The sequence below is a fragment of the Arabidopsis thaliana genome, chromosome 5, assembly GCF_000001735.4.
Source record: "Arabidopsis thaliana chromosome 5, partial sequence".
NCBI lineage: Eukaryota > Viridiplantae > Streptophyta > Magnoliopsida > Brassicales > Brassicaceae > Arabidopsis > Arabidopsis thaliana.
In genome coordinates, this window is record NC_003076.8 from 8,097,920 (window position 1) to 8,109,211 (window position 11,292).

The 11,292-nt window shown below is 34.3% G+C and overlaps 2 protein-coding genes across 4 annotated transcripts; both read right to left on the reverse strand.

The window, feature by feature from the left end:
* Window positions 1-58: 58 nt before the first annotated feature.
* FRO4 (ferric reduction oxidase 4) lies at window positions 59-3,411 on the reverse strand. The gene is made up of 8 exons (NM_122303.3): window positions 3,210-3,411; window positions 3,025-3,121; window positions 2,761-2,940; window positions 2,210-2,444; window positions 1,766-2,093; window positions 1,326-1,563; window positions 505-1,229; window positions 59-390 (listed from the first exon to the last, which is right to left on the reverse strand). Exons 1-8 carry the CDS (start codon window positions 3,361-3,363, stop codon window positions 248-250), a joined length of 2,100 nt encoding a protein of 699 aa, NP_197786.2. The 5' UTR covers window positions 3,364-3,411; the 3' UTR covers window positions 59-247.
* Window positions 3,412-7,541: 4,130 nt separating this feature from the next.
* FRO5 (ferric reduction oxidase 5) lies at window positions 7,542-10,723 on the reverse strand (the record flags this gene model as incomplete). 3 transcript variants are annotated; one of them, NM_001343834.1, is made up of 8 exons in its annotated part: window positions 7,542-7,788; window positions 7,907-8,631; window positions 8,720-8,957; window positions 9,093-9,420; window positions 9,537-9,771; window positions 10,072-10,251; window positions 10,342-10,438; window positions 10,518-10,723. In NM_001343834.1, 8 exons carry the CDS (start codon window positions 10,669-10,671, stop codon window positions 7,646-7,648), a joined length of 2,100 nt encoding a protein of 699 aa, NP_001330174.1. The 3 variants fall into 3 exon arrangements, with proteins under 3 accessions (NP_001330174.1, NP_001330173.1, NP_197787.1); NM_122304.1 differs by having other exon boundaries at window positions 7,646-7,788; window positions 9,537-9,764; window positions 10,159-10,251; window positions 10,550-10,671; NM_001343835.1 differs by lacking the exons at window positions 10,072-10,251; window positions 10,342-10,438; window positions 10,518-10,723 and having other exon boundaries at window positions 9,537-9,897.
* Window positions 10,724-11,292: the final 569 nt, after the last annotated feature.

Sequence of the window (11,292 nt, forward strand, 5' to 3'; positions counted from 1 at the left end):
TGAAAGAAAAATGAAGAAAGAGAAAAGCAAAAAAAGTTAACAAAGAAAAAACACTCACTAAGTCTATAATGGGCTCAATAGGATTAATGATGATTAGAAATTGATAATAATGAAGGTGCAGGATAACATATACATTAACATTCCATTTTAAATTGTATTAAAAATAGAAAATCAAACAGCAAACCATCTAAAACATCAAAAGTTATTACGATGAATATAAACACACATAGTTAGAACATGGAATACATCACCAGTTGAAACTAATTGCCTCAAAGTGAAGGTTCTTAGCCAAACCAGATGAACATATCTTTGCAACTTCATGTCTCATCTTTCTTGGTCCGCAAACCATCACCCCAACGTCTTCTGAACCCTCAGCCTCAAGTAGAATCTCTGCAAAGCGACAAGGTTAAAGTATCAGATTCATGCATATGTAATTTCACTTACACCATTTATGTAATGTAAGTGATGCTATCATGTCGAATATAGTGGTAATAGATTACTTACTTTTCAGATTAGGTTTGGAGCCGAAGTGGACTGAAGTGGCTTGTACTATAGATTGATAGGGAACACTCTCGAGCTCTCTCTCGTGGCCGTGGAACCATGAACCTGGAGAAGAAGTGGGTGTCTGAAACTCTACGCTTTGTACCTGATTCTTGAACTCCTTATCCCCTTCTTTGTTCTGTTTCTTGCGCCATAAGAAAACTACACTGGAAGAGATGAAAATGCACGCACTTCCTAGAAACATGTCCCAAAGCCCTCTATATGAGAAATTGTAGATGGATCCTGTATTATGGTCAACAGGGTATATATAGTAACGTGTGACGATCCCTATGAGCAAGAGAAACATGACGAATGATGATAAGATCACAACTCCGAGCCAGAGGAAGTTGTTTGGTCCAAGAACAGGTGAGATAGGAGAGTCTAGAGGCTGCGGTTTAAACCATTTTGTTTGAAGAAGTCTGTGGTCATCAGTTGTCTCGGGCTTCTTGTCTTCTCTTGTAATATAGGCCTCAATTCGGAGATTCAGCCTAGAAATGTCAGAGGCTGACATATCCAGTGGGAAGATTAGGTCTAAAAACGCAAGATCATGGTAATGTTTAAAAGAACAAACAAGAAGAACATCTGGTAGCTTTGTGCTCTTGTTTTGGCTCTGAGATATGAGTTCTCTGATAACCGAAATGAAGGGTGTAATTCCGCTTCCACCGCTCACTAGTATTAGAGAGTTATGCCTATATAAGACGAAAATGATGGAGACAATATAATTAGACTAACTTAAGATAAAGTAATTAAGTATGAAACTGAAATAACACCTTTGAGTTTTGTACCTTGAGACATCAAAAGAGTTAGGGCCATACGGACCCTCAGTAGAAACTTCGAGAGAATCAATGGAAGAAGAGAGATGTGTGTAAAGCTTTTGAGTCCAACTTCCCTGTCTTCTGATTACAACACTTAATGTATCTTTCTCTAAGTTGCTGCTCGAAGTTATAGTAAATGGATGCCATTGAATCTTCGAAATGCTTGGCACATGTAGAAACAATATGCTTGTTGGGGTATAATGTAGCCCTATAGTTAGTAAAACAAATGGTTACAACAATCATGAAGCATGCATCTCTCTCTTGAACGTGGCACTCTAGTTCAAATTAAAATGCAAATACTATTCAAAGTATATAATTAATTAAAATCCAATTTTATATTATATTTCTCTTTCAGATTATAAACCCAAAACATTTGAATGTCAACGTAAATGGATGAACTAGTTATAAACCTGGGGTTTTGGAGAAAGTGAGTTCGAGGTTGTCTGAAGGTAAGATCCTAGCAGACACAAGTCTGGATCTCTTGGTGGATTGTAAGAATCTCAAGTATCGGTCTATAAAAAAGAGAAAGATGTTTGGCAAGATCATGCAGAACCACGAGTCTCCCACGTGGATTACGTAGAAGACTATATAGAGACCGTAGAGATGGTGAGTGTAGAAGAAAATCTCAAACTTCTTTCGTCTAAAGGATGGTAAACTCGTCACCCACATCGCTATTCCAATCACCATCGCTATTGTTCCGGCCAGATTAGGCACATATGTTGGATTCCATGCAAACGTCTTCACATATATAAGAAAACGTAAAAACAAATATCAGTTGGAATAAAAGAAAGAATGAAAGTTTTGTTTTGTTTTGTTTTAAGGATAAGATTAAGGTAGATGCATGTAACACGGACCTCCATCAACTTATTGATCATGGCCCAGTAGATAAGGAAAACGACTGTGTGAACGAGGAAGCAAAAATTTGAGACATGTCCAAGCCAAATGTGATATTTTATACTTGACTCTGACGTTAACCCGACAAGTGGCAGAATCGTAGAGGCTCTTGTCACCGGGAAGAACAAAAAGGCCCAACAGATGTTGCCCACATATCCTATTCTCAGGCCGAAAGCCCTAAACTTTGCCTGCCATCTGCACCATTTGAATCAATGTTCAATCAAATTCTCCTATGGATTTAAATATCTGTTTCTTTTTTAAGGATGTAAATATTTTGGTACTATGCATGGATGGGATATACTAATAATGGCAGTGCAAAAAATGCGCCGTTGTTTTTGGTCTATTTCATCCGCTATAGCGTAACCATGTGAAAATGATGACTTATCGAATTCAAATCTAGTAATAAGTGAGATGTTCATATCTTTTATATAAAACATAGTGTTGAATTATCTCCATGTGATATTTTGATAAATCATTTTCAAATGGAAGTAGAAAACAAATAGAAGCTTACATTTTTGCGTTGTCGTCGTTATGAAGGTGGACGTGATAGCTAAGGTAGAGATAATTGTAGAGGGACCAAGCCAAAAGAGCAACAAACAATAGAGAAAAAGTTAACTCCGTGGCTGTCACTATCCCCAATGGGTTCATCACCATAATCACCCTCCCCATTATCCTTTTTAGCTTCCATTCTCTGCATTCATATAAATAGGATTGTGATAATTTATTGCAAATATTTACATGTTGTCAATAAAAATAAAAGTATAACAAGTTGTACCTTTGAGGTTGGGTTGGTTTCTTCTGGATATGCAAATAAACACAACTTAGAACCGCAATGAACATCATGGGAACCGTGAGAAGCACAAGATTCGTGCCTAGACATACAAGATATAATTCTTGAATACTCAAAATAAAGGAATCAAAATATTAAAATGTGAGATAATTAAATCGAGAAATTAATACCTTGAGGGCCAAAATAAGTAGTATTGAGATACTTGGAGAGTTTCGGGGTCCATTTGCTTTTAAAAAGATTAGTTGAAATCATAATCCAAACCAAAATCCATCCAAGAAATAGAACCACCATTAACGTCTTCACTAAGCTTCTCATATTTCCCATTTTTTCTCGTTTATATATTTATCCACAATGTATTGATGTATAATTGCGGAAAAGTTTCTTGATTTGCTATTTATAGCTGAAGGGAGGGGTAATGTCGTAGTCTTATATAAATGTTGTATGCTAAGAGCAACTCCATTGCACAAATAAGTTGAGTGTCTTCTTACACTTAAAATATAATATATTCAAAATAAATATTATTTTAATTTTTGAATGTCTTTAAAGTAAAGACACATTGTCTTAAATGTCTAAATAGAGACATTTTTGAGAGGATGTCTCTAATTTAAATATCCTTCATATTTGATTATTAATATTTTGTAAATTTAATATTTTAATATTGTTAAAGACATCTTCTTTCTATTATGTAATGTAGTTGCTCTAAGATTTGTTTGTGGATTCCCCTGCCTATGTTTTGACCGTTGGATGTTGATGTTTTTTTATTGAAAAAAAACAGTCGTGAGCAAGCACATAAACCTAAACACATAAACCTGGTTAGCTATTATATATATAGATTATCTCCCAATTGCCAGCAGAATATATACACAATATAAAATACATAACGCATATATCATAAATTTGTGGCCCGCGAATTGTATCAAAATTTATTTAGAAAAATAATTAGCCAAACATTGATCGGGTCATCGGTTTATGAAATTGAAAGCTTTCTGCATTTGATCGTATTTGTATATTTTGTTTCTGAATATGTAGATTTCTAACCATTTTCCTAAGGATAAAAAGTTTAGGGACATGGTGTATATTATTTTTTTTTTTTTCGTTTTTACTGGAAAACTTTTTATTTTCGGTTGGTCAGTTACTGGTATCACATTTTAGATCTGTTAGAAAATTTGGACAGTAAACTATTCAACGAATACATTAGATTAGTTGGATAGTGAGCCTGAAGTATCTCTAGTTAACAAAATATTTCCTTTTCCATATGAAGTTTCGTATGCATATCTATACACTATTGTGGGAGTATGTAGATACTTTAAGTTTTTTTCTTTTAACTCCATATTGTCTTTTTTTTTTTTATGTTTTTCCAAAGTCATTGTACACATAATTTATCTTTTTATTCATTGTATTGAGGTTTAAATTTTAAAATTTTGGGGAGGAGAAAACGAGGCTAGAATCTCGGACCTAAAGATAGCACAATCTAGCCTAGTGACTTTCCACCATCTCTTCTAGATGACAATTTTACAAAGCAGATGCAAAGATAGGTGAAAAAATCTGAAAAGTATCTATCTACATACTGAGTTCAGGATAACATAATAAGAGGTTGAAATGAAAATGTTGAATGACTATTCATCTCACCTTTTACCATTTGAAATGAATATATTGGAAAATTGATTCAACCCATTCAGCCAAAAATTGAAAAAATAAACAAATTATAAAAAAAAATTGTTCAACTCTTTCATCTACTATTTTACAGAGGGATGAGTTGAATGATGTTCAACTTTGTTTTGTTCAACTCAAAATTTTCCAATCATTCCACTATATGTCATCCATTTGCAGAATTTTCTAAATCATATCTCATCTTGAGATATTAAGTAATTCAAAAAAAAAAATAATCGTTAAGAATATTGTAAGAAGGAGTTATAAAGGGTCTCTTAGAAAACATCTATGGACCCAAAAACAACCTCTTTACATTTGTAAATCAAAAGATATGATACAACGTTCCTAAACACTTGGTCAACCAAACTCCTTTAAAAATAGAGAAAGATTTTTTAGTTAAATCCGCAGCTTGGGCACTTCGAACATATTTGATATCGTGTCTATTGTTATCTAATGCGACTGAAAAGAAATGATATCATCAAAGGAAATGAAAGATCAAAGATTCAGAATTAGATTTTCCGATTAGTTGTTTTGCAGATTCAAGATCTAGAATGCTAAAAAGAATTAGAGTTTTTGGTGAGTGATTGAATGATCTACACAACTGTTGGTGTTAAACAAATTGTGTTAGATATTTTGATAGTTAGAAATTGGTTCGTAACGAATACGTTGTACGGGTAAAATTGATAAATAAATCATTTATATTAATTAAAAAATTATAAATAAAAAGAAGCGTTTTTTCAAAAACAATATTCATTCTAGCTTTCAAGATTGGTTGGAGTTAATCAGAAAAATGCTTGAAACATCTTTCGATTGACCAGGTTTCTTTACCGAATCTATTTTTTTTATATTGTTTTTTTCAAAAAAATGTTTGTACATCAAGTTCAAGGTTAAGAAATAGCATACAAATTTCTAATAATTCTACTTCTCTTTAGTATTTTATCTTGATGCAAACCAAACTTCCATACATCCATAGTCTTCTACCAAATTTTATTATTATTTTAATACTTAATTATTAAGATTTTAATTATTTAATTATTTTTTTGCTCGAATTAATTAATAATAGTTGTTTCTTTTGCCATGTATGCACGTTGGTATTGGATTGACTTTCCCACATGGTTAGCCTTTTTATGACCAACCAGTAAATTATGGAATATTTGATGTTGAAACAAACTTTAAGAAAATTAGCTAGGTTTTTTAATAAAAAAATATTTAACTAGGGTTTCATGCGTTTGAATTGAGATTTAGAAACATTCTACAAAGAGAGAGGCCCAAAAAGGCATGATTCATGCGTTGTTAAATTGGCATTTCCTGTACTACATCTTTACTTATTCCTAGCTTCTTCTTTTTTCTTTGAGGACAAACTTATTCTTAGCTAATAATTTATCTTTACACTAAAAAAAGTACTAATTATGTTATAGTATACTTTATTTTTTTTGGGCAAAAGCTTTTCTATTATAGAAATTAAATAGAGAGCACATCGTTTTCGGCTAACATCGATTTTTTATAGCATTGTTTTTTATAGCAAAATTGTGTTATCCATATCTGTTTGATGGAATGAGCAGGTTGTCTAACTCAGATTAATGGCTTATTTCGGAACACAGATCCAAGTATTTTTTTGGAATCGAAAGTTGCATTTAAACATACACATTTTCAGCCACATCAATTTATGTTTTACAGGATAAGAAATCAAAGAAACAGTTTTCTTAATGTACCAACAGAATCTTCTTTATCTAATAGAGTTGACCTTCAAGATCGAAAAGGGTAAGTACAGTTGACATTTTCAATTCGATCGAACTCTCAAGTACAGTGGACTTATATTGAAAGAGCAGTACAGTAGTACAATCTAGCTTGATTAGTTATATTTCTAATTATATAAAAACACATACCGATTAGTATATAATATACATAGTAGTCGACAACTTTTTATATATTTAAATCTCAACCTACGGAAGTGGTTATTGTCTATTAATGAGATTTATGCATTAAAACAACTGTATCGTACGTGTGAATACACTTGGCTTTTGGAAACAAAAAAAATATAAACTAATGAGACAACAACATTTTACAATTACAAGGAGTGTGGCTTGAGAATCCTCCAACCATTGTTTAAAATAACTAATTAATTTGCAGCCATTGCCCGTTTAGATGAGGCTTAGTGGTGTTTAGGGATATTATCATGTGCTGAAAGATCCTGGCCTAGGACGGGCTAATTACCCGTAGTCCTCGAGCTAACCCGTCTTAAGCCAAGTGTAGCCAGCCAAACCATGATCCACAGTCGGCAGTCCTCGAGCTTAATTAGTCAGCGATGTGTTTTAACATTGGAAAAAGGATATTAGGATTCAAAACGTTAAGGGCCTAGCCCATTTGGCCAATGATACATTCCTAACTGGTTCTACTGGATAAATTTAAAGATAGAGATACATGTACTTAACCAACTGGCCTTTAGTCTAGTAGTAGCAAAATTCGTCAAAAGGATTGAGAAACTTTTCCATGTGGTTCAAGGAAAGCTTGGAAAGGATACAAGATGGTCCCGATCCAGGGAGGCTTCAGGCTTTGGCTCAAAACTCTTTCTGGTTACTAAAAATGTACGAGAAGAGATATATAACTACATTTGAATCAGAGAGATGGTTTCATCAGAGGACTCCAGCAATAGATCTGCACTTTGGTTCAAGCTCACTTACCTTGATACTGCTTTGCTCCATCAGGATCTTCGGTAAGCTCCATCAGCTATTTCTGGTTACTTCTTTTTATTTTAGTTTCAGTTTATTCTTCTTAAGATTTCTAACTAAATAGACATACTAAAATTTATTTCAAAGAAAAGCTTCATAGTAATAATAATCAATTTACCAACAAAAGAAGAAAAAAATAATTGAAAAGCAAACCATCTTATATCAACGGTTATTACGATGAATATAATAAAAAAAAGCAAACATATATAGTTAGAACATGGAATAGATCACCAGTTGAAACTAATTGCCTCAAAGTGAAGGTTCTTAGCCAAACCAGATGAACATATTTTTGCAACTTCATGTCTCATCTTTTTTGGTCCGCAAACCATCACCCCAACGTCTTCCGAACCCTCAGCCTCAAATAGAATCTCTGCAAAACGATAAGGCTTAAAGTATCAGCCTCATGCATGAATGCACATTCATTTATACCATTTTTGTTATGTAAGTGATGATATAATGTGGACTCTAGGTGGTAATAGATTACTTACTTTTCAGATTAGGTTTGGAGCCGAAGTGGACTGAAGTGGCTTGTACTATAGATTGATAGGGTACGCTCTCGAGCTCTCTCTCGTGGCCGTGAAACCATGAACCTGGAGAAGACGTGGGTGTCTGAAACTCTACGCTCTGTACCTGCTTCTTGGAGTCCTTATCTCCTTCTTTATTTTCTTTCTTGCGCCACAAGAAAATTATGCTTGACGAGATGAAAATGCACACACATCCTAGGAACATGACCCAAAGCACTCTATACGTGAAATTGTAGATCGATCCTGTGTTATGGTCAACAGGGTATATATAGTAACGTGTGACGATCCCTATGAGCAAGAGAAACATGACGAATGATGATAAGATCACAACTCCGAGCCAAAGGAAGTTGTTGGGTCCAAGAACAGGTGAGATAGGAGAGTCTAGAGGCTGCGGTTTGAACCATTTTGTCTGAAGAAGTTTGTGATCATCAGTTGTCTCGGGCTTCTTGTCTTCTCTTGTAATATAAGCCTCAATTCGGAGATTCAGCTTAGAAATGTCTGAGACTGATATATCTGAAGGGAAGATTAGGTCTAAAAATGCAAGATCGTGGTAATTTTTAAAGGCACAAACAAGGAGAACATTTGGTAGCTTTGTGCTCCGGTTTTGGCTCTGAAATATGAGTTCCCTGATCACGGAAATGAAGGGTGTAACTCCGCTACCACCGCCCACTAGTATTAGAGAATCGTGCCTATATATGATCAGGAAGAAAACAATTAGATATACTTAAGATAAAGTAGTTAAGTAAGGAACTTAAATAAGACTTTTGAAATTTTTACCTCGAGACATCAAAAGAGTTAGGGCCATAAGGACCTTCAGTAGAAACTTCGAGAGAATCAATGGAAGAAGAGAGATGTGTGTAAAGTTTTTGAGTCCAACTTCCCTGTTTTCTGATTACAACACTTAGTGTATCTTTCTCCAAGTTGCTGCTCGAAGTTATTGTGAATGGATGCCATTGAAGCTTGGAAATGCTCGGCACATGTAGAAACAATATGCTTGTTGGTGTATAATGTAAACCTTAAACATATACCAAAAGAAGTTTTCATTACATTTGCGTTTTGCGTTTGTATTTCTAGTTGAAAACGGAATATCTGTTGAAAGAAAAACCCTAAACTATTATAGTCAAGATAAATGGAAGAACTAGTTGTAAACCTGAAGTTTTGGCGAAAGTGAGTTCAAGGTTGTCTGAAGGTAAAATCTTAGCGGAAACAAGTCTGGATCTCTTGGTAGATTGTAAGAATCTCAAGTAGCGGTCTATGAAAAAGAGGAAGATGTTTGGCAAGATCATGCAGAACCATGAGTCTCCCACGTGGATTGCGTAGAAGACTATGTAGAGACCGTAGAGATGGTGAGTGTAGAAGAAAATTTCAAACTTCTTTCGTCTAAAGGATGGTAAACTCGTCACCCAAATCGCTATTCCAATCACCATCGCTATTGTTCCGGCCAGATTAGGCACATATGTTGCATTCCATGCAAACGTCTTCACATATATAAGAAATCGTAAAAACAAATATCAGTTGGAATAAAAGAAAGAATGAAAGTTTTGTTTTGTTTTGTTTTAAGGATAAGATTAAGGTAGATGCATGTAACACGGACCTCCATCAACTTATTGACCATGGCCCAGTAGATAAGGAAAACGACTGTGTGAACGAGGAAGCAAAAATTTGAGACATGTCCAAGCCAAATGTGATATTTTATGCTTGACTCCGACGTTAACCCGACAAGTGGCAGGATCGTAGAGGCTCTTGTCACCGGGAAGAACAAAAAGGCCCAGCAGTAGTGGCCTACGTAACCTATCCTCAGTCCAAAAGCCCTAAACTTTGCCTGCCATCTACACATGTCACGCAATATTAAATCAACTCCCATACCCTACGGATTTGGTACCTAGATACTCCAAATGGTAACTTGGGAGTGAAGCAATTCATCAAGGTATAAAAAATGGTAGTGCCAAAAAATGCACTAGAGGTTTTGGTGTGTTCCATATGTTATGTTTCACATAGTATAACCTTGTGAGCAATCATGATCAACGAGTGGAGAGACACATATCTTATATAGATAGATGTTATGTGGGATATTCCAACAAACCATTCGAGCATATAAAGTTAGAAGTGAAACAAATTAAGAAGCTTACATTTTGGCGTTGTCATGGTTATGAAGGTGGACGTGATAGCTAAGGTAGAGATAATTGGAGAGAGCCCAAACTAAAAGAGCCAGGAACAACAGAGAAAAAGTCAACTCTGTGGCTGTCACTATCCCCAATGGGTTCATAACCATCATCACCCTCCCCATTCTCCCTTTTACCTTCCATTCTCTGCACTTATACAAACAAAATTGTGATAATTTTGTAACAAATTTTACAAATATATATCGTCAATAAAAGTTGAATTATAACAAGTGGAACCTTTGAGTTTGGGAGGGTTGCTTTTGGGTATGCAAATAAACACAGCTCAGAACCGCAATGAACATCATTGGAACCGTGAGTAGCACAAGATTCATGCCTACACGTACATGATAAAGGAATACTCAAAGATGAAGGAATCAAAATTTTAATGCGAGAATAAATAGAGAAGTTAATACCTTGAGGACCAAAATAAGTAGTTTTGAGATACTTGGCGAGTTTGGGGGTCCATATGTTTTGGAAACGATTAGTTGAAATCATAATCCAAACGAAAATCCATCCAAGAAACAGAACCACCATTAACATCTTCACTAAGCTTCTCATATTCCCCATTTTGTCTTTTATGTTATTATCCACAATATACTTATGTAAGTGTGTGTTTTATGTGTGGAAAGCTTTTTGGATTTGTTATTTATAGCGGATTATCAGGGCAATAACGTAATTGTTTAATTAATATGTAACGTGTTATATTATACATGTCTAAGACGTGAGAATGCTTCCCCTGCTTTTATTTTATATCTTTTCTCCCAAAAATTATTTGCTGGCAGAGAACTTTCACAATGTAATGTATAATTACATATACATAACTCATATATCATACATGTATGGCCAACAATTTGTATAAGAAAACCATATGGGATACATGTTTAGCCAAACATGGATCAGTTTATGCAATTGAAAGCGTTCTTTTAATCAGATTTTGTATTCAGTTTCTATATATAGATTTAGTTCTTCATGAACTCTACAATATATTTGGGACAATTATATTTCGATCTGTGTTGGGATGCATTATTTGGATGCAATTGCACAATATATTGTTTGTTTAACCAATTCACACTAATATATCAACATAAAAAGATATTTTATACCAATTACATTTAGAATGGTCTTACTAATTCATTTCTGTGAAATCTTCATTTTACTTTTAATAAAAGAAAAATCACGAGTTTATAG